The following is a 26,439-nucleotide window of genomic DNA, read 5'->3' as shown; positions in this document are numbered from 1 at the left end:
CACAATAAACCCCCCATTCTGAATGACTGTTCACATCTCAACCACTGAATTATACAGAAATATGGAAAAATCTGTAAAATTCCTGTTGATTACGTTCCCTAACTGCCTTGTTTTCTTAACTCCAGCTCTGTAGATTGTGTTAATATTTGCTGATGATTTGACCAATCAAGGAAAAGGTGACATGTGACATACTCAACTCACAAAGACAGCAATCATTTGTAATAAAACCACTGTGAAAAGTGTGTGTTTGCTTCATCGGTGTGAGAAAAAGGTTGTGTGTGTGTGCGTGTGTGTGTGTGTTGGGGGGGGGGGGGGGCACATCACAAGGAGGACGGTTGGAAGGGGGTCTTTCAAACAGACAGAAGGCATGGGTATCGGGTTCCACCTCCGGAACTCTAACCCACACACACACACACACACACACACACACACACACCACCAGCTCTTCCTTCCTTGTCCTGTTCTTAAGAAATGACCCCTGACTCCCAGGATTTCTAAAGCCACAAAGATCTCGGAGTCCACAAAGCAATTTCTGTCTCAGTTCTGTCCTCTGTAAAAAGATGGGAAAGGGCAGCTTTTGTTTCTGATAGAAAGAGAGAGAGAGAGAGAGAGAGAGAGAGAGAGAGAGAGAGAGAGAGAGAGAGAGAGCACTGTTATCAGCCAGTCTGATCTATCATACATGATTGAAGGAGAGCTATAAACTACAGTGCATCCAGGGCTGAAGGGAAAATCAGAACTATTCCTACATGGAATAGTGTTCTTTAACTCCTAACCATTAACTCGAGCTCAGAGGATGACGTCAACCCAACACGGCTACTCACGCCATCCACAGCACGTACCCTACCACCCCTCTACTTTTACTGCTTTTATAACAAACAAAGAACAAACAAACAAACAGACAAAGGCAACAAACCTGTATGAAACACTTTACAAACAGGGAGAGATAGAAAGAGACAGAGAGAGAGAGAGAGAGAGAGAGAGACTTACTGAGAGACAGCGAAAGACTAAAAAAGAGATTGAAAGAAAGCAAAAAAAAAGAGTGCAAGAGATAAGGAGAGAGAAACAGAGGGAGAGAGACACAATAGAGCGAAAGACAGAGAGAGAGAGTAAAAGAGAGTACAAGAGGAACAAAGGCAAGAAGAAGGTCAAAGAAAAAAAGACAGAAAGAGATAGAGAGACGAGAGAGTCGGAGAGAGTGTGACTAAGAGAAAGGGATACAGAGAGACAGACTGAGAGAGAGACAGAGGGACTGAGAAAGTGAGAGATGCTGAGAGAATGTGTGAGAGAGAGAGATACTGATGGAAAGTAAAAGAGAGAGACTGAGAGAGAAAGGAATGAAGGTGGTGAAAGAAAGAAAGGAAGAGAGACAGACTGTGAGAGGGAGAGAGTGTGTGAGAGAGAGAGATGAAGGGGTGAGAGAGAAAGAGACAGAATGAGAGAGGAAGAGGGAGAGCAAAGGCGAAAGAAATTAAGAGAATGTATCACGGGGAGACAGAAAAAGGGGAGGATGACGCAGAAAAAAAAGAGAGAGAGAGAGAAAGAGAGAAGAGGGTCATTCTGTAGTCGTTTGCGGGGGCAGGATGCTTAAAAATGGTTTGACCTCTGTTGACCTTTTAACCCTCACAAATGCCATTGTACAGCTAAAGGAAACCTCAGCTTTCACTGTGGCACCCTGGTGGGTCCGTCTCAATACTGTCCACCCCCCCCCCACACACACACATTAAAATGAACCAATAGTTAACTGAGATGAAAAGCTACGGTCTTTACAGACACAGACACACACACACTCCTCCACACAAAGGATGCTGTTAGTGAGTCTGACTTAGACCCTGTGGGCTAAGGCTCAGGCTGGTCTCTCGGCAACAGATGTTTCGTCTCCGTCGGCAACTTCTGTCGCCCTGGCCAAGCACCTGCCAATCAAGCGGACATTCCCTGGTCTCTAGGGAAACGTTCCAGGTTTCGAGTGCCTCAGGCTGAGATCCAACTGTCCGGCAGTGGTCTACATTACGCCTCTGTAACTGACCTGAGAGCACTTTCAGAACAGTCCTTTAGAGCTTTCAGTGATCTCTGCCGATACTGAGAGCACGCTATGATTGTATACGAGCCATCTCCTTGTTTCCATTGTTCCTGATAATCACGTTTTAGTTATTTTTTTTTTACCCTCCAAATTCAACACAAAATATAACTTTTATTGATGTCTGCAGTGTCAGAATTACTCAACTCCTTCATGACGAGCGTCTTTAGTACTTAGTACAGCCCCCTATTACTGATATGGCCTGCTGCAAACATGATGCATAGCCAGACACCTTGGGATCATTACCGCTTGGGACCATTGTCCTGTTAGAAGATTCAATGACACCAAAGCTTTAGCTTCCTCACAAAAGGAAAAAAAAATTCTCAGAAAATGTCCTGATACTTGACTGAATCTTGCCCTGTACTCGCTGCCAGAAGAAGCAAAGCAGCCCCAGAGCATCACCGAGCCACAGCCATGCTTCACTGTTGGCAGGGTGATCTTATTAGCGAATGCTTCATAATTCCTCCTCCAGACATACTGCTGATCTATAGCCCCTTATCTCTATGATTTTGAGCAGATTGGAGCTGAGCTTTCCTTGTGCTTTTGGGTCAGTAGAGATGTACGGACATGAGACCTTCAACGTTTGGTAAGGCAGGTGTGTTACTGTGCAAACTAAAACCTCCAGGATACAAAAAGGATACAAAAAGATTGTATCTTGTTTGTTCAAGGCAATGACGTCTTCTCTGAACTTTATGGAAAATTCTCTTAACTTAGCCATATTTCTAACGTGCAGTCAAACGTCATTGCCAATAACACATCAAAACAAACTACACACTTGAAGCTGTTGATTGTAAACCGAAAATAAATTTATAATAAATAATAATAATAAAAAATAAAATTATATATATATATATATATATATATATATATATATATATATATATATATATATAATTATGTAATTACATTTAAATAAACAGAGGAAACATTTAGCAAAACAATAAAAAAAACTCTAGGCCTTTAAGGGGTAATATAAGGGTAAGGGTAATGTTGACCTCAGCTAAGTGGGTCTGAGGCAGGATAACCAACTTGAAGTTCAGTCTCGAGAGCATAAATGAAGCCAAAGCATTTATTTGGCTGCAGAGCTAGGGTTAAGATATGAACTCTGGGCTCAGAGAGGATGGAGAGTGTAATCTCCACTAATTGCTCAATTTACACCCAAATGTGGCCCAAATGTGACCTTTTACCTACGTGGTCTCGTCAAATCAGATTTGAGCCAACGTGCATTCCTATGTGCGTCTGAAACAGATACATGGGAGATATGGCCATGTAGCTATAATCAGATAAGAAGAGGAGTTTTTATGTGTGGGACACTTCACAGTTCACTATGGATTGTCCAAGGTGACATGGTGGTAAATTATAATAAATAATGACCCCAAGATTACATATTTGAGCATTGAGGTGATGATGATGCTATGCAATATTATATTTTGGCCATATATTAATGTATTTGGGCCATGAGGTATATTGAGGCTCTATATAATGGAGCCACAAATGCTTTGCAAATGCAAATTGATTGCACAAGGTCATATATTGACGCAACAAATTAATAAGTTGAGGCCACGATTTCACAAATTATATATTGGGGCCACAAAATAATATAATCGACAACACAAGATAATATATTGAGGTTACAAATGAATATATTGGGGCAATGTTATAATATATATGGACACACTCCTTAATCACTGAGTTCAGGTGTTTCATTCAGTCCCATTATTTATACACAGGTGTATTAAATCAAGCACCTAACCATGCAGTCAAATTAGTGATAGAATGGGTGGTTCTAAAGAGCTCACTGAATTCGACTGCAGTACTGGATGCCATTTCTGCAACAGGTCAGTTTTTCCATGATCAACTGTGAGTGGTGTTGTTGAAAAGTGTTAAGGTGCATAGTGTATAAAAGTTGCCAACGCTCTACTGACTCCGTTCCAAACCACTTCTGGCTTTAACATCAGCACAAAAACTGTGTGTCGGGAGCTTCATGGCCTGGATCTCCATGGCCTAGCAGCTGCATGCAAACCTTACATCACCAAGCACAATGGCAAGCGTAAAATGGAGTGGTGTAAAGCGCACCACCACTGTACTCTGGACCAGTGGATGCATGTTCTGTAGAAAGACAAATCGTACTGCAGTGTGCCAACGGTAACATTTGGAGGAGGAGGGATAATGCTATGGGGTTGTTTGTCAGGGGTTGGCCTAGACCCTTCAGTTCTGGTGAAGGGAAATCGTAATGCTTCAGCAGGACAAGGCCTTTTGGGGAAGGCCTTTTTCTTCTCTAGCATGACTGTGTCACAAGAGCTTGTCCTGACCTCAACCCCATCAAACACCTTTGTGATGAACAAGAACAGAGATTGCGAGCCCTCTCATCCAACATCAGTGTCTGACCTCACAAATGCTCTCCCAGATGAATGGGCAGAACTTCCCACAAACACACTCCATGCTCCAAGCTGTTATAGCTGTAATGTGGGGGGCAACTCCATATTAATGTCTATGGGTTTAGAATGGGATGTGATAAAAGTGCCTGTAGGTGTAATGTGCAAACGCCCCAATACTGTCCATATAGCGTATATTGGGGCCAAAAATTAATATACTGAGACTACAAGATAATGTATTGAGGCTAGGACATAACATTTTGGGGCCATAAACAAATATATTGGGACCACAAATAAAAATAATTGTGTATTAATATATTTAATATATATATTAAACATACACAAGGTCATGATGTAATATATTTGCGCCACAAATGAGGCCACGAGGTAATATATGAGGTGCTCTGTACTTCACTGTACACTGCGGTCATTATCTGGTGTCCTAGCAGCAGCTAATGATGATGACATGTGGTCCATTCAGGAAACAGGTTCACACAAATGACAGATATGGGTCACCTTATTTAGACTCAAACGAATGTGACCCACCAAGGCAGAAAGATGGGATCTGAGCGAAAATTGGAGCTGTGCAATAAGGCTTGTAATGTGAAAGTGACCAAAAACAGGTCAGTTAACAGCCTGCGTGCAAATCCCACCAAGCTCAGGCTACATTAATGGACAGATGCCACAACTATAAAGAATGCAGTATAGCAAACCACTACGCTTTCCATACTGAGTCACCTACAGTACATGCTGCTCCATAGCACCATAGCATGATTGCATAACGGCACTCTGTCAGTATCGATCATGTCAGTTTCTGAATCATTTGGTGGAGCACCGACTCACCAAACACCGACAAATATAAAGAACATTCTAGAGTAAGACAGAATAAGTGTGTGGAGGACACTCTAGAACACTGTAGCTGGGGGAGAACATTCCAGTGTGAATACAGAACATCCTAGAACTGTGCAGATGGAGAACATTCTAAAACACTGTGGGCAAAGTAGAACATTCTAGAACAATGCAAATAAGAGAGAGCATCCTAGAACACTGCAAATGAAAAAGAATAGTCTAGAACTGTATGAATGGGAAGAACATTCTAGAACCGTGTGAATAGAGGGAACATTGTAGAACCGTGTGAATAGATAAAATTACAATAGAAGAACATTTTAGATCAGTGCACATAAGAGAGACAATTCTAGAGCAGTGTAAATGGAGTAGAACCTTCTAGAGCAGTGGGAGTGGAGGAGAACTGTCTAGAACCTGGTAGATGGGAGGACCATTCAAACACTGCTGCAGAGTTGCCTGCTGCCTGGTCACCAGCATGGCTACACAAACACAGTTACTACCTCAACTGCTTCTCACGAGCTCCTAAACACATGCGCTACAGAGCTGTAAGTGCATCATCATCATCATCATCATCATCAGGAGCTGAAAATGTCTCCTTCTGTTTCTGCTCCAGATCCCACGAGCCTGGCAGACAGACTCCCTGTTGAGCAGCGCAGCCACGCGAGGTGAAAAGGTCCCAATTCTGTTCTTTCCTCCTCCGTTTAGATGAAAATGGAACACCTCGTTTATGAATTTAAATAAGAAGTGTTCTGCCATCTATTAACTATCATCAAAAGGTAGAACACTTTGATTACACATTTAAATTAGAATGGAACACATTGTTTATGTATTTTAGTAAACATTTTATTTACATATAAACGATGACAGAAAACGGCACTTCCATATTTAAGAATTTAACATTTACATTAAATGACATGTATTTACATAAGGACATATCACTTTATTTTATGGCACTGTAAAAAAAAATAAAACGCTAAATTAAAAAAAAATGCTTTGTTTATGTATTTAAACAAGGATGGGCATTTATTAGAATACAATGCTTTGTTTACGTATTTCAATGCTGATAAGGCGCTTTGTTTTTATATTTAAATGAGTATAGAGCTTTTATGTTTTTAACTATTGAGATATGTTTAAATGCTGACAGAACACAGATAACATGTCCATGGCCTGTACGGGTAGCCCTACTGGGAACCTGAAAGTTTTGTCAATGGGTTCCATGTTGGCCCCACATATAGATGCCCACCAGGGTCTCACTTTGTTTATGTCTTGAATGGTTTGTTTACATATAGAAATTGAGGATGGAACTTTTTATTTTAATGCAAGGAAGCACTGTTTATGTATTTAAATGAGGTAGAACACTTTGTTTATTTAATTAAATGAGATGTTTATGTGTTTGAATGAGGACAGTCTGTTTGTTTATATATTTATATTTCACGCATTTAAATGAGGACTGGACTCTTTGTTTACATATTTAAATGAGCACTGAAGAAGGTGCGCAGGGGCGCGTGCTTGCAGTAGGGCTTTGCAGGCAGTTAAAAGTAAAGCAGCAGCAGCGACCATGTGATTAGGCGCATGTTTTTGTTTTTTAAAGGTACAAAAAGGAGTCTGCTAAATACCAAAGAGAGCCAAAGAGCTTAAAAAGAAAGAAAGTGAAAAGACAAAAAGAAGGAGAGAGAAAGCACGAGCGAAGTTAAGAGGCTGGAAACAGGGGCTGAGAGGGGGGACACATTTTCTAACCTGAGAACTCCGCAGAAGTCTTGGTGAAGATGGCCAGGCACGTTATTCCCAAAAAGAGCGCGATGTTTCTGCCTGAGGAGGAGGCATCCTGGCCGGACATGCTGGAGCGCGAGGAGACGGTCAGGCAGGAAAAGGCGCGAGAGGAGCTGAGCTGATGCCCGAGTCCATGGCTCATTCCCGCGGACACCTCACTGAGGCTCTGAGGGCACGGCGCTGAATGAGTGTGTGTGTGTGTGTGAGTGTGTGTTTGTGTGCTGAGAGCTGACTACCTGTTGAAAGAGACTTCCCCCTGGTCCCAAAGCCTGGAGCTTTCTGAAGTAAACGAAAAAACCTCTCCGCTTTGCCTTTGAGTTTTCACAAGATCCTTTAGCCTATATGACTTTCATTTTTTTCACTGAGGGCTGAAGAGCTGAACAACAGATTGTTGTTGTTGCTTTATGTGCTGTTTAAGCACAGTCACATTCACTGGCCACTTTATTAGAAACACCTACCTTGTGCTTCCACTCTCTGGCCACTTTATTAGAAACACCTACCTTGTGCTTCCACTCTCTGGCCACTTTATTAGAAACACCTACCTTGTGCTTCCACTCACTGGCCACTTTATTAGAAACACCTACCTTGTGCTTCCACTCACTGGCCACTTTATTAGAAACACCTACCTTGTGCTTCCACTCACTGGCCACTTTATTAGAAACACCTACCTTGTGCTTCCACTCTCTGGCCACTTTATTAGAAACACCTACCTTGTGCTTCCACTCACTGGCCACTTTATTAGAAACACCTACCTTGTGCTTCCACTCACTGGCCACTTTATTAGAAACACCTACCTTGTGCTTTCACTCACTGGCCACTTTATTAGAAACACCTACCCTGTGCTTCCACTCACTGGCCACTTTATTAGAAACACCTACCCTGTGCTTCCACTCACTGGCCACTTTATTAGAAACACCTACCCTGTGCTTCCACTCACTGGCCACTTTATTAGAAACACTACCCTGTGCTTCCACTCACTGGCCACTTTATTAGAAACACCTACCTTGTGCTTCCACTCACTGGCCACTTTATTAGAAACACCTACCCTGCGCTTCCACTCACTGGCCACTTTACTAGAAACACCTACCTTGTGCTTTCACTCACTGGCCACTTTATTAGAAACACCTACCTTGCGCTTCCACTCACTGGCCACTTTATTAGAAACACCTACCCTGCGCTTCCACTCACTGGCCACTTTATTAGAAACACCTACCCTGTGCCTCCACTCACTGGCCACTTTATTAGAAACACCTACCCTGTGCCTCCACTCACTGGCCACTTTATTAGAAACACCTACCCTGTGCCTCCACTCACTGGCCACTTTATTAGAAACACCTACCTTGTGCCTCCACTCACTGGCCACTTTATTAGAAACACCTACCTTGTGCTTCCACTCACTGGCCACTTTATTAGAAACACCTACCTTGTGCCTCCACTCACTGGCCACTTTATTAGAAACACCTACCCTGCGCTTCCACTCTCTGGCCACTTTATTAGAAACACCTACCTTGTGCCTCCACTCACTGGCCACTTTATTAGAAACACCTACCTTGTGCCTCCACTCACTGGCCACTTTATTAGAAACACCTACCCTGTGCTTCCACTCACTGGCCACTTTATTAGAAACACCTACCCTGTGCCTCCACTCACTGGCCACTTTATTAGAAACACCTACCTTGTGCTTCCACTCACTGGCCACTTTATTAGAAACACCTACCTTGTGCTTCCACTCACTGGCCACTTTATTAGAAACACCTACCCTGTGCCTCCACTCACTGGCCACTTTATTAGAAACACCTACCTTGTAGGGGTTCTCTTGGAGCAGGCTTGAGTACATGGACGGTCCTCTTTCGGGCTCTGGCGACATCTAGTGGCTTATATACATCAATACATGTGGGATTTCATTGCTGTTCATCCTTAAACTTAAACTTAGGGATGCATTTTTCTGCTGTTTATTTTAGGCGACATAATATTGTATAGTGTATTGCATTTGTTTAAATCATAATTTCTATGATATATTTGTATTGTATATATTTTCCTCACAATATTTCAAATGGTAAAGACAGACCTCTTCATCACGCGGTTTGTCCCTCTGTGGCATCCGTCCTCCGCACTCGCTCGCAGCACTGAACATGGCGACTTGCTCAAGGAGAGCAGGAGGAGTGATGAGCTCGGTGCGATTATTGAGAGCGCTGCAGAATGAACGTGAGTAACTGAGTGTTAGTCCTTTATTTAAAGGTACCGTAATATCATCCGCTCCGAGTCCCAAACGATGGCATATGGCAGCAGCAGCAGGAGGCTGTAGGATCCAGTAACGTCCACTTACAACAACGTAGCATTTGTCCATGTGTCCAGCGTTTCTTCTGAAGTCAACAGTATTGTGTTGCTGCAATAGCCGCCTCAACTCTTCTGGGAACGTTTTACACTAGATGTTGGAACATTGCTGTGAGGATTTAATAGCATTCAGCCTCGTGAGCGGAGTAAGGTCAGGTACTAATGTTAGATCATTACTTCTGACCCTCCAACTCCTCCTTCAGGGTACTGAAGGAGCCCCAATTAATGTTACTCCAGAGAACACAGCACCACAGCTCGAGACTGGAGGGGCTTTATACCCCTCTAGCCCACGCTTGCCATTGGGCATGGTGACCTATTGGGCTTTTAGGGTGCCTAGATGATCTGTTTCCACACATTATACCTTTCTCAAGAAGTTCCACTCATGTTCAGATTGATCAGATTTGAGTGCTATGCTGGATGGACTAGGAAACTCCACTGCGGTTCTGTAGGGAGCTCAATTCTGAAAGAGATTGTTGTCCTGATGCTTTTGCTGTTGACTCTGTAATTACTTCACTAATATGTTAGGCTCCTCCATCCAGACCGTAGGGCAGGGTTCTTTAAATCCAGTCCTGGAGGGCCAATGTCCAGCTCGGTTTGCTGATTTCTCTGCTAAAGTAAACTCAAAACACCTGGAAATAAACAGACAATTTGATTCAGCTGTGTTTAAGTGGGGAAATTGGCAAGCAAGTGCTGGACACGGGCCCTCCAGGACTAACTAGGTTTAAAGAGAACCCTGTCGTAGGTCCTGCTAACTCAGTCCTCCACGTTCTTGTACTGTTATGGCTGTATTAGAAATGCAAAATGACGGTAGAATTGTCAGATCGGCTGGCATGTACATATAAAAAAGGTTGTATGTCTGCCCACAGTTCCAACATCAGTTATTTCCGGGTTTGAAGCAGCATTAATAATGCAAGCTACTGTTCATGTTCTCATTTTGTCTGCTGTTTTCCCCAGGGTTGTTCTCAACATCTGTGGCCCGGCATGCTGCTGGTCAGCCTCCCAAATTTGTTCCTCCGCCGAAACCAGTCATTGTCCACAAAACGGATACACCGGTATCGTTAAGACGGTAAGTTATCAGAACTGGATTGGAACAGGACTGGATGATGTACTGTTCTAACTTGTATACTGGTGTTGGTGTCATGATATAGGGGCTTATTGTTAGCAACATTATTCAATTAGAGAGCAGGTCATCCTAAAACTAGCATCAAATATTATAATTTTACTTATTATTATCTTGGTTAGAGCTCCGGGCTGTCGATAACAGGGTTGTGGGTTCGATACCCGGGCTTGGCAAGCTGCCACTGTTGGGCCCTTGATCAAGGCCCTTTACCCTCTCTGCTCCCCGGGCGCTGGAGTTGGCTGCCCACCGCTCTGGGTGTGTGTGTGTACTCACTGCCCCTAACACATGTGTGTGTGTGTGTGAGTGTGTGTTCACTACCAGATGGGTTAAATGCGGAGGACACATTTCGTGCACCTTTACCTTTACCTTTGTTGTCTTTGTTTGACAGAATTCACTACTTGTATATAAATTCATTTTTTCCCCTTTTTTTTAATTCAACATTCTGTCACTACAGTACCCAGCATGCTATATGCAAATGCTTAATAAGTCCTGACTAGTGTTAGCCTGCCCCCAGCAATCTGCCCCACAGCAATTGTGGCTCCGCCTTTCTTTAAAATATGTCATCAGAAGGAGTATTTTTAGTTTTTTAGTCTTTAAGTTTTACTCCAGAGACTGGAGTAGGCATGTTTACAACGGCTGTAGCAGTGGTTACATTTTTACATTGACGGCAGTGTATGTTGTTTATTGGGTTCTTCTGATTTCAATGGAGATTAAATAAACAGTGAGCGTATTTAGTTTTGTTTCAGTGTAACTGCAACAGGACAAAAAAGGTTCGAATTGATCTGTAAGGCTTTCCTTTAGCATGGAGTGGGATGGATGGGAATTGTTATGGATGAGTATGGGTGGGTATGTAAGGACATGGATAGGTGTAGGTCAGTATGGCAAGAGAAGAACGGTCTGTTTCTATTTTTGTGAACGAAACATTAAATGTGTATGTTCTCTGACCATAACAGGTTTCTCAGCCCTGAGTTCATCCCCCCTCGCCAGCGTACAAACCCAGTAAAATTCACCCTAGAGCGCAAAGACATGATACAGAGACGCAAAGTCCTGAACATTCCGGAGTTCTACGTGGGTAAGGAATATTCCCATATTTTTAAACCACCAATTCTTAACGAGGTCAGGGATTCACACCCGTGCTGATCAGTAAATGAACACTATCTTGTATTCAGACCTGTTTCCCTAGGTCCCTGTGTGGTATGGGGGTGCAGTCTGCTGCTGATTGTTCTGACTCTGTCGTTTCTCTCTGCAGGAAGTATTTTGGCGGTCACCATGACCGACCCTCATGCAAGCGGCAATACGAATCACTTTGTAGGTATCTGCATCCAGCGCTCTGGAAAAGGCCTGGGCGCCACCTTCATCCTCAGAAACATTGTCGATGACCAGGGTAACTTCACAACCACTTCTGAATTAGAGCTGCAGCCTCCCTTTGTTTAGCCTTGATTGGCTACATGTACTGTCGGGCTTGGCAGTTGTTCTGTGTCTATGTGAGGTTTGCCTCAATGTCTGTCATGCGTATGTTGTTTTGCAGGAGTGGAGATCTGTTATGAGTTGTACAGTCCGCGGCTGAGGCACATCGAGGTGCTGAAGCTGGAGAAGAGGCTGGATGATAATCTGATGTACCTGAGAGATGCGCTGCCAGAATACAGCACCTTTGACTTTGCCATGAAACCTGTCCACCTTTCCCCTACCCAAGACGTCCCGGTCAATCAGGTGAGCATGAGCTGCCATTGTATTTTTAAGAGTAGACATTTAAGATGAGTGTTGTCCCTGTCCTGCATTCTGAAAAACATTCTGGGTGTTTTTCACCTGCCAGTTCATGATGAATGGACCAGTACAGATTTTCTTACCAGAATTTTTTCTTTGGAGATACATGCATCAAACATTTATTATTATTATTATTATTATTATTAATTTCCACCCGTATACACTTACTTGACAATTCCCTCTCTTTCTCCCTTTCTTTTCTCTCTGCAGTTGAAGGTAAAGATGAAACCCCGTCCTTGGTCCAAACGTTGGGAGAGGCCTAAGTTTAACATCAAAGGGATCCGGTTTGACCTGCATTTGTCCCCTGAGCACATGGAGCAGGCTCAGAAGTGGGCGGAGCCATGGAGGGAGTACGACATGCTGAAGGAGTATGATACGTCTTTACTTGAGAAGAAGATCTTTCAGGAGATCCAGGCTGAGCTTGAGAAGGGAACAGCCGCAGTAGGAAAAGACAAGAGTACCGGAGGACCATGATTTTAAAGCAGAAGTCGCCATCCTGGTCCAGCACTACCCTTGTTCTTGTAAATATTTTGGTGTTTTCCTGCTCTATAACACACCCTAGGGGCAGGAATTTTCAGTTCAACTAGATAACATGATCCAGAGTTTACTGTTATCTAATGTAATATTATTTTGCTGTTGTCCTGTTTCTCCTAGGCAGGCCATTAAGTTATTGAAGCAGGAAAAACACTGAAAGGTGGGAACCACTGGTTTAGGCCGAGTGATAAAACTCTTATAAAGATGGAGAAATAAAGATGTATCAGTTCATGAGATGTGTGTGTATTGTGTCATTCCAGTGTACAAATATACTGTTCTGTGCAAATTCTCATTTTATTTCACTACCTTTGTGTAGTTAATGTAGGCTAATATGGCTAATGTAGCTAAGGAGTAATTGAGACTTCTGTATACCCATCAGCATGTTAACTACACACTCAAATCATCCCCCACACACTACTTTAACCGTGTGGAGTTGTTCAGTAATCTCTGATAGCCTTCCTTTTGTGGTTTCAGACACTGTTTGACAAACTGTTGTCTGTAAACATGAGCGAAACAACATTGCAAAGCTAAGGTCACTGTTTGTAGCTATCTTGAAGACTGAATTTTGTCTCTCTTAGCATCTTTCAATTCAACAGGATGCCCAGTCACAGCACAAGAAAAGCATCCCCTGCAACATGATGCTACAGCCACCATACTTTACTCTTTGAGTGGTGTTTGTTGATGAATGGGCAGCGTTAGCATAGCATTTTGGAATTTTGTCTAAAGGCCCAATATTTGTCTTATTTGACCCACAAAATGTTCTGACAAACTACAGAGATGCTTTGAGTGAGGCGTTTTGACTCTTTTCTAGCCACCTTCTCATAAAGTTGAGTTGCATGCAAGGCTCTGGCAATTGTTTTGCTGTTGTACCTTAACAGTTTCAGCCACTGAGCTCTGTAGCTCCTTCAGCGTGATTGTTGGCATCTCTATAGCTTCACTTATGAGTCTCTTTCTTGCTCTGAATGTTTTACAGGTAGAGGTAGAATTTTTATGGCGATCATCTTTAATAAGTATTTTTAGTCATATGTTTCCATATATCAAGGCAAATGTGAATATTTTTGCAAGGCACTGCATGTCATTTTAGTTTTCTTCTACAGGAGTGCCTGGGTAAAGGTCAGGGAAGGTCACTTGAGTATGTGCTTTATTGCTCTCCTAATTCCACTCATAAAAAGGGCTGTGTGGGGAGTCCTGTCTACTGCTAGATTTTTCTTATGATGTGTTGACCTCATAGATTAAACAGATAAATTATTTTTTTTTAATACATGTAAATTATATTAGCTGGTATTTTGCAACATTTGTGTAGTTTTACCTACCAAAAATTGTTCATTATTATATTATATTATACATTTTATGCCAGCTGTTACTGTTAACATCTATATACATCTACAGGAGAAGGCAAAACTGGTTTTAACTCTTAGTGGAAGTTAATAAGAGATAAGATAAGATAGTCCTTTATTAGTCCCGCAGTGGGGAAATTCCCAGTGTAACAGCAGAAAGGGATAGCAAGACACTCAGTTACAAAAATTTGGATAAATAATTTACACTATATACACAATATAAATAAGAATTAAAAAAGCAATAACAATATTATTTACAGCAAAAGACTCTTAATTGCACATGGGGGGGGGGGGGGGGGTATTGCACATAGTATTCCCTGAACATGAACATGTGTGTGTAGTTAAGTGTGTGTGTATGTGGTCCGCTGGGAGCAGTGCTGGTTGTGCAGTCTGACGGCAGCAGGAAGGAAGGACCTGCGATACCGCCCCTACACACACTTGGGGCCTGTCGCTAAAGGAGCTGCCCAGTGCTGCCAGAGTCTCATGCATGGGGTGGGAGCTGTTCTCCAGCATGGATGCCAGCTTGGCATAATGTTAAATAAGAGTTTATTTAGTTATTTAGTATAAGTTAATTAGGCCATTTCTATTGGTCTAATGATGCAGAAATATTGACACGGTGTACAGAGCAGCTACAGGGTTCAAACCCCTGGTGAAAAAAAACTAAAAATGGTTTACATGGTTTTCACTGGACAGCAGCGATATAAACCTTTTGGGCTTCAAGCTCCTTCATTACCAGTGAGGATTTTTTTCCCAAGGTATTGGCTTTTTAACATTGAATTACACAGATTTAAAACTGTTCCAGTTCAATATGTGAGACCACTTCAGGAACCTGGACTGGACACTCCAGGTATAGCCAAAGTGCGGCTCTTCAAGCTCTTTTAAATTCTGTTGTTGCACTGACACACTCTGACCACCAGGGTGCAGCAGAGCTCCGGGCTCGGTTAATTATAACCTCCTCATCCCACCAGTTCGAGTCCTCCTCAGATAAACATCTAAATACGTTTATCCAATCTACTTTAAACCCCAGACACAGTGGAATTTCACTAGCCATAAAAACAAAATTAGTTGAAGATACGCAAGATCCACGCTCACTGATACAGAAATATAACTTTTAATGCATGTTTTTAATTTTTTATTATTGTCCCAGTACTCCAATACTACAAGCTCTGCACCACAGTGCCCTAAAAGTGTGAATGAATGAATGTTTAAAAAGTGTCACATGATTTTTACATGTCTTTCTTTTATTTTTTTTACAAACACTCAACACAAATAATAGATGTGTTTATCGTTGCTGTCACGTAAAACCCTTTTAGAAATATCAGTTGTTGTTTACAGTTTTCCCAGAATTTTCTAAATATTTCCAGAATTTTATGATAACCGGACCAATAGAAATATTTTAAAATAAAATCATTTTCCATCGATATCTTTTGAAAGTTCGCTTTTTTTTTTACCTTCTGCTTTAAAGGGTTTTGCATGACAGTGACGATGTATAATGTATGCACGCTGTATGTATAGTAGTATAGTGCGGTGTGTAGTACATAGTTACATATTTTAAAATAAAAACAGGTTTAATAATTAAAAAATAAATAAAATCTCATGTTATTATATTTTCTTTTATTTTTTTGTTGTGAACAAAAGAAAATCGCTCCCAGCTGATCTATGCCTGTCAATCAATCCAGCTGTTGCGCTCCGTCCCTGCCCACTCTCCTTCCAGGCCACGCCCATTACCCGCCTGACGTCACTGCGCTGGCACTTGTGGTAGAATACAGCAGCAGCAGCAGCAGCAGCGCCGAGCACCTGGACACCCATCTCTCCTCCTCACCGTGACGGGAAACGGGTTATCCTTCTTTCTCCTTCCTTCCTACGGTAAGAAACCATCTTCACGGTCTTGGGGCGTTTATCTTTCACTCGTCTCTTGTTTAGCGTGTTAAAATATGCGCGGGAGCTCCGCTTATTCTGTCTTTCATCCTCCGTGTGAAGGATAGTGGGGTGTTCACTGTTAACCTACGTGTCTTAAGCCAGCAGCGTTTGCTAGGCTAAGTTTTCAGTTGCGCTGTGTGTGTGTGTGTGTGTATGTGAGAGAGAGAGAGAGAGAGCACATGGAGAACAAAAGCTCGAAACCTAAAGCTTAGCGAAAGAACAGCACTTGACCTCCTCCCTCTTTCTTCACTGCTGCTGTTTTCAGTCCCATCCCAGCAGGACTAGCTAGCTGTGCAGGTTTAAAACCCCTGGATCCTTTATTTCCCTGCAACACTACACCTTTGACATTTGGAGGGTTCCCCTTATGGAGGAGGGGGAGGGGGGGGGGATGACTACACCTGTCCTGCTCAGCTTTGGGCACCTACTGTAATCCACACAGGCAATCTGATCGCCATCATTCAGCAGAATCACAATATTGGACTGTTTTCACCTGCAGTGTCCCAGAGGAGATGGCTTTCTAGGTAGGTGTGTGTTTGTTAGGAGAGCAGGGCTTACTGTCACATTTCCCATTCTTCCCTACATCTCTTTGACACCATGTACAACAGCGTAGTGAGTGTCATTCGAAATGAAAGGTTGAAGTCTTATGCACATTTTCTGTGTTTATTTTATCTTCATATCGTCACTGTCCCGCAAAAAAGCAAAACCCTTATGTCTCCAAAATCTCAACTTTACAGGAGAAGAGAAAATCAGTGGAAGTCAGTGTAAAAAAGCCTGTATTCTGGGTCATTTTGAGGATTTCTGTTGATCCATTCGCCATGAAATCCTAATGCAAGGTAGTGAAAAACTGCAAACCTCAAATTATGTCAAAAAGTAAAAACCATGAAAAATGGAGATACAAGTTTTTTTTGGTGTGAATGCAATGATATATTATTTCACTGTGGAGTTAGAGACAGTTAAGTAGAGAGCGTGGACTTGTGACGTCACTCTGGATTTATCAAAACAATATATTATGATAATAATAATAATAATAATGACTTTTTGCTCAGTACACTACAAACAATCAGTAGAGTTCAGTAAGAGTAGGAAAGGAAAACTCTTTTCATACAAGCTAGTTTATACAGGGGTCAGCTTTCACGTGCGAACTGCAGCTAAGGATACACCATAATCCGTCTCTTCATGTCCAGGAAATCAGCCTTGTTTGGTGGTGTGTGTGGTTGCAGTGTAGCAGGATCTTTTAGGTCCTGGACGGCTCCTTCTGTCCAAAGATCATTTCTCTTCACACTGCTGAATCAGGCTTTTAGCCGGGATTGACTGACTGACACAGTGAAGCTGCAGCAGGTAGTTCGTGCCAGCTGAGGCTCATTCACTGTCCTGTTATCTCTCTGTTTCACTCTCAGTCTGCATAACAGTGTTATACATGTAATATGCAAATAGGCTAATAATATCAACAGTATCAGTGTTTGTGTATATATATATATATATACTTCATTTATTTGTATTCTTTATTTACATGTAATGTTGTATAACTTATATTAGTACACATTTTTAGAATCATTTACTTCTCATTTTTACCCCAGTTTCTACCCAAAGTTCATGTGAACTCCCCCTATCACTAGCAATGCCCCAACACTTCCCATTCCGACACATAGGCAGCCAGCCTGCTCAGAGTAAAGCATGGCTCCCCAGCTCCAATACAACAGCCAGCAGACATCTGTGCTGACCAACAAGAGCAAGGCCAATTGTGCTCTCTCTGACTCCGGCTGCTGATGGCAAAGCAGCACGACCTGGATTACGTTATACATTTTTTACATATTTTTACATCTATGATGTAATACATCATTCAAATTAATTATACTATATGATTATATTATTTTACATTTATTATGTATTTTTAACATATAATAAACATTTTAATGAAAATTAAATAAATTATTTTTGGATTATTTATTATTTACAATTTCTTCATGTTCATCTTTATGTTGATTTATGTCTCTTGTGTATCAGTACAATATCAACAAATAATAATACAATTACTCATAATAGCACAAGCAATAACAACTATAATTGTAAAGGATTATGATGCAGTATTAATAAGCGAGGAAATCTGGTAGGAAAAGGGAAAATAAAATGTAACTGGATACTATTTGAATGCAGTACCAGAAACGTGCTGGTTGTGTGGTTGTAACTGTAGGTAAATGATGACGTATTTGAAGCAGGCTAGTGATGTTATTGCTTGCCTCAGCTCCTCAGGCTGTGTAAATGGGCCACGGTGGCCAGAGCTGTAAATCAGCTGTTAGCTGCACAATTGGACAGACGTTGTAGGCTGACCGCTCGGCCAGTCTTTTATCAGCAGTGTGATAAACACATTATCTTTTGTACTGTGGAATGACTTTGTCACCATGAAATGTATAGAAAGGGCATGTATTATACTCCTGCTGTAGGGAACAGGTGCTGTGTGTGTGTGCGCGTGTGTGCGTGTGAGATCAGCGTTATGATCTCGGAAATGAAATCTCCCCTGAAAAAGCATTATTGTGCATCCTGTGCATCTGCCTGAAGCCTTCTGTGTGCCGAGTTATCTCTGAATAATATTCTACAGTAATCCTGGTGTTATAGAATAATCTACGCACTGCAGCTCTGTCCCTTGATACTAAGGACATGTGTAGTAGCAGTGCTGCTCTATCTATCTATCTATCTGTATATCTATCTGTCTATCTATCTATCTATCTGTATATCTATCTGTCTATCTATCTATCTATCTATCTGTATATCTATCTGTCTATCTGTCTGTCTATCTGTCTGTCTATCTATCTATCTATCTATCTATCTATCTATCTGTCTGTCTGTCTGTCTGTCTATCTGTATATCTATCTGTCTGTCTATATCTATCTATCTATCTATCTATCTATCTATCTATCTATCTATCTGTATATCTATCTGTCTATCTGTCTGTCTATATCTGTCTGTCTATCTATCTATCTATCTATCTATCTATCTATCTGTATGTCTGTCTGTCTATCTGTCTGTTTGTCTGTATATCTATCTGTCTATCTGTCTGTCTATATCTGTCTGTCTGTCTATCTATCTATCTATCTATCTATCTATCTATCTGTCTATCTATCTCTCTGTCTGTCTATCTGTATATCTATCTGTATATCTGTATATCTATCTGTCTGTCTATATCTATCTGTCTGTCAGTTTCTTATCAAATTATTATCACCACCTACCTAATAGTGGGAATAACTATCCTTGGCTCGACTGACACTAGCGAGATGTCATGGCATTAGTGGATGGACTGTATCAGGTGACGGAAGGTGTTCATTATAGAGGATACCTGTAGAGTGGACTGTAACTGGTCGACTGTGGCATGGCGATTGCTCCGTACTGCTCACCAGAGTCGTCACCTAATACGCTCCATGCCACAACATATCACTAGTGTCCTCTGAGCTGAGGATGGTTATTCCCACTATTAGGTAGGTGGTCATAACAATCTAATATGACCGTGTATATATACAATGACCTTTACCCTCCTCTAAACGACTTCTGAGAAGTGCTTACGCCAGCATGTATCAGGGGCGGGAAAAATGTGAACCGACCAATGATTTAACAGCACAGTCCTCGTCCACCACCGCACCTATCATCAAGGCAAAACATCAGTTGTTGCCCCCTTGAATAAATATGCCCTCCTCAATGTCCTCTATGCCTCAATGTTAGCACGCCATGCTAAAATTGGCTACCTTCTTAAAATTTTCATATAGTGCATTCAGGCACATATCTGTGTCTGCCTTTCGAGGTTCCCCTTAGCGTCAAAGGCACAACGGCAAGTCTATTAGAAATTACCGACCAGCTCCACACATTTGTTTTTGGCGATTGGTGAAGATTTAGGAATGCAGTTAGTACCATGCTAATTAGTGCGGTCTAAGCGTCCATCATGTGTCCTAAAGAAGCACCAGAGGGAATCTGTGTACATTTGATTCTTTCTGTTCCTTAAAAAGCATTGTGTGACACGAACACCACTACTGCACTCCCAATCACAGAACTCTTATCCCGCTATGAGCCTGCTCTAATACTCTGCTACATGGTATTATCAGGGACAGCTGGGATTTGAAAGAAATTATATGCCGCTGCTGCTTGATAGCTTAAAAATGCCGGCGTTTTTTTTTATTTTTGACATAACACAAAGAACTAGGCCAAAGGCTTGCATTAGAGCGGACAATATGATCATAAGGGTAAGAACAGCGATGTGTGGTCAGCGATGGGTCAGCTGGGACGTATAGAGCAGCATTAAAATAATCAAATTAAACATAATAACACTACGGCCCAGATTCTGATACCAGGTGGTGTAGGCTTGTTGCTCAACACTGCCTCTCTTGTGTAAACACACATATACAGGAGATATGTGGTGGTAAAACTGTTATTTGCTTAATGTCATAATCTAAAATGTTGAGAGTGAGAGAGAGAGGCAGAGAGGCAGTCTGCTGCACACAGCATGGTTCAGATGATTAAAGGCCCATGTCCTACATTTGTCTTGCTTTTTATATTTTTCCTTAAGGTCAGTTTCTCCCCCAAAGCAAACCAGTCCTAATACAGTTTTACATGGCATTTGTGACTGATCCTTTGAGATTGGCTGATCCTCTGTTCCGATTGGCTGCTCTGTATTGTGCCTGATGTTTAAAAAGCAGTCGAGAATGAAACACTCCTTATAACGTCAATGGACTTCACAGACTGCAGAGTTTCTTTCGAGACTTGGCAAGGTCTACCTACGACACACGGTTTGAGGCGAGTGATGGTTGAATTAGGCATTCAGGTTAGCACTATGCTGACTGAGGATATCTAAGCTTCCCTTACGTGTTAGCTATATTAGCCTGGTAGGTCCAGTGACAAACTAAGAAGAGGACATCAGACACCAAACATGTCTTGGCTGACTGAGTACATTTGTGTGGGAGTGGAGTGTACATTTAAAAACACCCGCAGTGTAGCACCTGTACAGACTGTGATACAGGCACTTGAATTTAATAACAGCGCTGGACCAGGACACACACACCCTGCGGCACTGTAGTATTCAAATCAGCCACAGTGTTTGAGAGAGAGAGAGAGAGAGAGAGCACATCAGTGCAGTTTGTTCAGATCATTTCTTCATACATTTGCATCATTAATCACATGATTTCATACATTAGCAGTGTTGACCCCTTAATATATGTATTCCAGATCAAATAATACAGAGTGCTGTGAATGTATTGGGCCATGTCTATGTACATCAAGCATGTTGCTCGGTATCCCCTCTGAATTATTCAGTAATCACCTTGAATTATTTAAAATTGACTGTGATTTACTATTAAATATTAATATATTTGTTAATTGTCCACTCCAATTTATTTAATATACATTGTGGACTATTTCATATCTTCATATTATTCAACATCTACTATGAATTATTCAGTAACTACTATTATTTACTTACCATTTTGGCTTATTCAGTATCAGCTATGATTTATTCGATACCAACTAAAAATCATTCCATATCTACTAATATTCAGCATCTACTATGAATTATTAATCTACTGGCTTTAACACAATAAATGATGAGTTTTGTTCTTGCACTTATTTCTAAGTATGCATTCATTAAAATGTGCTGTAATCCATTGCTGTAGCACATATGGAACACATATGTATATATTAGTAGTAGCTTGTGCGGCCTATACATTTGGTCAGATATGAGAGAGAGTAATGTAGAGCGACTGACCCAGAAAGATGCTCTATATGTTACAGAGACTCTAATACACTCTCCTAGAGGACACAGACTGCCCCAAATACTACAGCTGTGTGTGTGTGTGTGTGAGTGTGTGAAGTATCCACAGATTGAGTCTCTACGTCCCCAAAACACTCTTTAATGTAATCAGCTTTGCTGGAGTTCCTTTCAGAGCCTGTAAAGCAAGCATGTGCACACACACACATGCAGGGGCTTATATATATATATATATATATATATATATATATATATATATATATATATATATATATATATATATATATATATATACAGTCATGCCCAAAAGTATTCATACCCCTGTCAAAGTTTGACTTAAATTTACTTTTATTTAACCAGAAATTATATTTTTGCCTGGAAATGACACAGGCATCTCCCAGGAGATAACACGATGATGTACAAGAGGCATCATTGTGGGAAAAAATATTTCTCAGCTTTTATAAACATTTGAACAAAAAGTGGCATGTCCAAAATTATTCATACCCTTCTCAATAATTAATAGAAAAGCCTTTATTGGCTATTACAGCAATCAAACGCTTCCTGTAATTGCTGACCAGCTTTTTGCATGTCTCCACTGGTATTTTTGCCCATTCATCTTTAGTGATGAGCTCCAACTCTTTGAGGTTCGAGGGTCTCCTTGCCATCACCCTGATCTTTAGTTCCCTCCACAGATTCTCAATTGGATTCAAGTCAGGACTCTGGCTGGGCCACTGCAAAACATTAATGTTTTTGTCTGCTAACCATTTCTTCACCACTTTGGCTGTGTGTTTTGGGTCGTTGTCGTGCTGAAATGTCCACCGGTTCCCAAGGCCAAGTTTCTCTGCAGACTGCCTGATGTTGTTGTTGAGAATCTTGATGTATTGCTCTTTTTTCATGGTGCCATTTACTGCCATCAAGTTCCCTGGTCCATTGGCTGAAAAACACCCCCAAAACATTAGGTTCCCACCACCATGTTTGACAGTGGGGATGGTGTTCTTAGGGTTGAAGACTTCTCCTTTTTTACGCCAAATGGTGCACACATCATTGTGGCCAAACAATTCAATTTTTGTTTCATCTGACCATAAAACAGAACACCAGAAGTCTTCTTCTTTGTCCAGATGAGCATTTGCAAAGGTCAAGCGGGCGTTTGTGTGCCTTTTCTGGAGAAGTGGTGTCCTCCTTGGCCTGCGTCCGTGGAACCCAGCAGTGTGCAGTGTCCGTTGAACTGTCTGCCTTGAGATGTCGCCACCAGCAGAGTCCAGATTCACCAGGATGGCCTTGGTGGTGATCCTTGGATTTTTCTTCACCTCTCTCACTATTCTCCTGGCCAGCACAGGTGTCACTTTTGGCTTCCGACCACATCTTCTGAGATTTTCCACAGTGCGGAACTTCTTGTATTGTTTAATAATACTTTGCACTGTAGCCACTGGAACTTGAAAACATTTTGATATGGCTTTATAGCCCTTTCCTGACTTGTGAGCGGCCACAATGCACAGCCGTAGGTCCTTAGTGAGCTCCTTTGTCTTAGCCATGACTGTCCACAAACCAACTGCAGAGAGCTGCTGTTTTTCTCCTGTTGAGTTGATTAAAACAGCTGTTCCCAATGAATCAGGGTAATTAGGATGCTTTAAAACAGCTTGGACTATTTGGAATGGTATAGAACTTTGGATTTTCCCATATACTGTGACAGTTTTCAAAGGGTATGAATAATTTTGGACATGCCACTTTTTGTTCAAATGTGTATAAAAGCTGAGAAATACTTTTTCCCACAATGATGCCTCTTGTACATCATCGTGTTATCTCCTGGGAGATGCCTGTGTCGTTTCAAGGCAAAAATATAACTTCTGGTTAAATAAAAGTAAATTTAAGTCAAACTTTGCCAGGGGTATGAATACTTTCGGGCATGACTGTATATATATATATATATATATATATGACATACATAAGGGCATATAGATACCAGAGTCCAGCACAGTTTGCAGAGCAGGGCTGAATAGCTCTAAACATACACTTACTTGGTTGAGGAAGGCTGTGCAGTGTTTACATACTTGTTCAGAGGGTGAAAGTACTTTCCTGGGCCTGGCATGCTTTCTGTTATTGGAAGTGGCATTGTGTTGGATCAGAATTACAGGCATGCTGCTGAATAGAGCCAGCGTGCCATTGTGCCCTAACTACTGTCGAATTCTCCAAAACGCCCTTTTTATCGATTGTGTTTGATTGCACAGTACTTGTATTGAGTAGGAGGCCAACACAAAGAGACCTGGGGATCTGTGTACAGGTAACTGTGTGTGTCACATTTGTCAACTCAGCTATCTGTAGCATAACTGCAGGATGCAGCAGTTATGCAGCAGAGAATGACCGATTCACTGTCTATACTAACAGGAAGTAAATACAGACATCTTCATATCAGATCTTCATTTGAACAGTAGTGGAAGATGGAGATAATAAAATTAGGCAAATAAAACTATATATATAATAATATATATATATATATATATATATATATATATATATATATATATATATATATATATATATTAGTCTGGTTTGCTCTTGATTGTTGAAGGGAGTGGTGAAGATGACCATGGAGAGATCCACAGAGCTCTCTGATGCCTTCAGAAAGAAGATAGTAGATGCATGTGAGTCTGGGAAGGGATCTAAAACACCAAAATTTATTTCCAGGGGTCAGGCCGTCCTTGAGATGTGTAAAAAAGTATCCAACAATTCTAAAATGCTATCACGAGATCTACATGCAGCCTTTTAGTATTGTTGGAGAAGTGATCATTCAACATCCTGACAATCAAATCCTTACAGCAGTGCTTTAAAATCTAGTAGAAAGCCTTATTCCCTGGACAGTAGAGGCAGTTACTCCAACAAAAGCAGGATAAACAAAGAGTGAGCAGGTGTCCCAATACTTTCTTTTTTTGGAGGGGTTGGTGGAGCTGTGTTTTTGACTTTGGCTACTTGAATGGATTGTGTGTCTATGGCACTGGTAGTGGTGGTGTGTGTGTGTGTATGTATGTGTGTTGGGTGGAGACTTCTTAAGGTTTCTTTTCTTTTGTCCATACGGTGTATATATGTAGTTGCTGTCACTTTGTGAATGGGCAGTTGTGCACTTGTAGAGCTGCCTAGGCGGATGCTCTAACCCCAGTGGATCAGGGATTAGATACAGCGATGCTCCTCAGGGAGATTTAACTGCGCGGTGCTGCACTCTGGCCGCTGGCTGCCTGGTGTACTTTAGGGGATGAGAGCTTTGTGTCCTGAGTCCAGAAACGCTGAACCTGCAGAGAGACTGCAAGCTCTCACACTGAGCAGCACGTGCTCGTAAGCATGCAGTAGAGCTTCAGCATGCGCTGTTAGTAAAGTGAGCAGTGCGGAGTGGAGGACTGGGCCGCAGCCTGAGTGCTTCCTGTGTGAACAGAGCAGCCCTTCTTCCCTGAGCACAAAGCATGCCGGGTAGGCCGCACAGAGCACACACTGGGTGCTCTGTTAGGAAAGGAAGTGAAGCTGAATGCTGATTGGTCCATACATGCAGGTGTCCATCACAAGCCAGTCAAAGAAGACTTGTCTGTGTGTGTGTGTGTGTATGAGAGAGAGAGTGGGAGTGTGTTTTCTTACAGAGGAAGACATTGGGAGATATTGATATTATATGTAGGTCGGATGTTGTCCTCCCTGCTTCTCTAGAGGTACATAGTGCAGTTAGCAGCAGAGCCGATCCCAGAGTGGCAGTGATATAGACACTATTCTCCATATTTACAGGTCAGTGGAGCATCACCATGATTCGGAGGCTGGTATTTTAAGGTACAGATGCTACATAAAGCTGCTGTAAATGAAATGACTGCTTTAGAGTCAGTGGGCAGTCTGGATGATGTCTTCACTGTAAAACTGAAGTGTTTATCCACACACACTCTGTCGGAGGGTTTTGGGCTGTGTGTGCGTGACGCAGCCTGGCATAGTGTTGTTCTGGCTTCTTTCACTGTCCCCGGTGTATTCTTCTCAACCAAGCAGCTGGCAGCTCCTATCAGACTCTGGCCAGAAGGTGTGTATGACTGTGTGTGTTTAGGACAGATTGTGTATTGCAATTTATTGCACACAGTTCTACCTCTATTTGCTGCACGTCCAGTTTACTGAGTTCTAGCAGCAAAATACCTGCTAACAAACACAGACGTATACACACACACACACACACACATTCACACACATCTTTTCTCTTCTTCTTCTCATTTCTTCTCTTTTCTTTTTTCCTCTACTGTCATCTTTTCTCCTCTCCTTTTCTCGTTTCTTCTTTTCTATATTTATTTTCTCTTCTCTGCTCCTCTCCTCTTTTCACTTCTGTTCACTTCTCCTCTTTTCTCTTCTCCTCTTTTCTCTTCTCCTCTTTTTTCTTCTCTTCTTTTTGCTTATCATCTCTACTCTTCTCTCTTCTATTCTTTTCTCTTCTTTCTTCTCTTATTTTCTCTTATCATCTCTGCTCTTCTCTTCTCTCTATTCTCTTCTTTTTTATTCTCATTTTGTTTTCTCTTCTCCTCTCTTCTTTTCCCTTCTCTGCTCTTCTCTTCTCTCCTTTTCTCTTTTTTGCTCTTCTGTTCTCATCCATGCTTTTCTCTTCTCTTCTATTTTAT

General features: G+C 41.6%; 3 protein-coding genes across 7 annotated transcripts in view; 2 read left to right on the top strand and 1 right to left on the bottom strand.

Moving 5' to 3' along the window:
- The window catches only part of LOC140554509 (protein eva-1 homolog C), a 64,875-nt gene extending 57,668 nt beyond the window's left edge, over positions 1–7,207 (bottom strand). Inside the window, exon 1 of the mRNA XM_072677605.1 lies at positions 7,033–7,207. Coding sequence (XP_072533706.1) covers positions 7,033–7,207 — 175 coding nt within the window. The remainder of the gene's footprint in view (positions 1–7,032) is intronic.
- Positions 7,208–9,169: 1,962 nt separating this feature from the next.
- mrpl19 (mitochondrial ribosomal protein L19) lies at positions 9,170–13,051 on the top strand. The gene is made up of 6 exons (XM_072695173.1): positions 9,170–9,270; positions 10,354–10,465; positions 11,473–11,591; positions 11,769–11,903; positions 12,048–12,229; positions 12,494–13,051. The coding sequence occupies exons 1-6, from the start codon at positions 9,198–9,200 to the stop codon at positions 12,755–12,757; spliced, it is 885 nt and encodes a 294-aa protein (XP_072551274.1). The 5' UTR covers positions 9,170–9,197; the 3' UTR covers positions 12,758–13,051.
- Positions 13,052–15,934: 2,883 nt separating this feature from the next.
- The window catches only part of itsn2a (intersectin 2a), a 67,680-nt gene continuing 57,175 nt past the window's right edge, over positions 15,935–26,439 (top strand). For all 5 annotated transcript variants that reach the window (XM_072677542.1, XM_072677525.1, XM_072677533.1 and 2 more), the window contains exon 1: positions 15,935–16,020. The gene's annotated coding sequence lies outside the window, so the exon portion shown is untranslated. The remainder of the gene's footprint in view (positions 16,021–26,439) is intronic.

The sequence above is a fragment of the Salminus brasiliensis genome, chromosome 1, assembly GCF_030463535.1.
Source record: "Salminus brasiliensis chromosome 1, fSalBra1.hap2, whole genome shotgun sequence".
Lineage (NCBI taxonomy): Eukaryota > Metazoa > Chordata > Actinopteri > Characiformes > Bryconidae > Salminus > Salminus brasiliensis.
The sequence above is the reverse complement of the archived record's forward strand: the minus strand, read 5'-3'. Positions and strand labels throughout refer to the sequence as shown.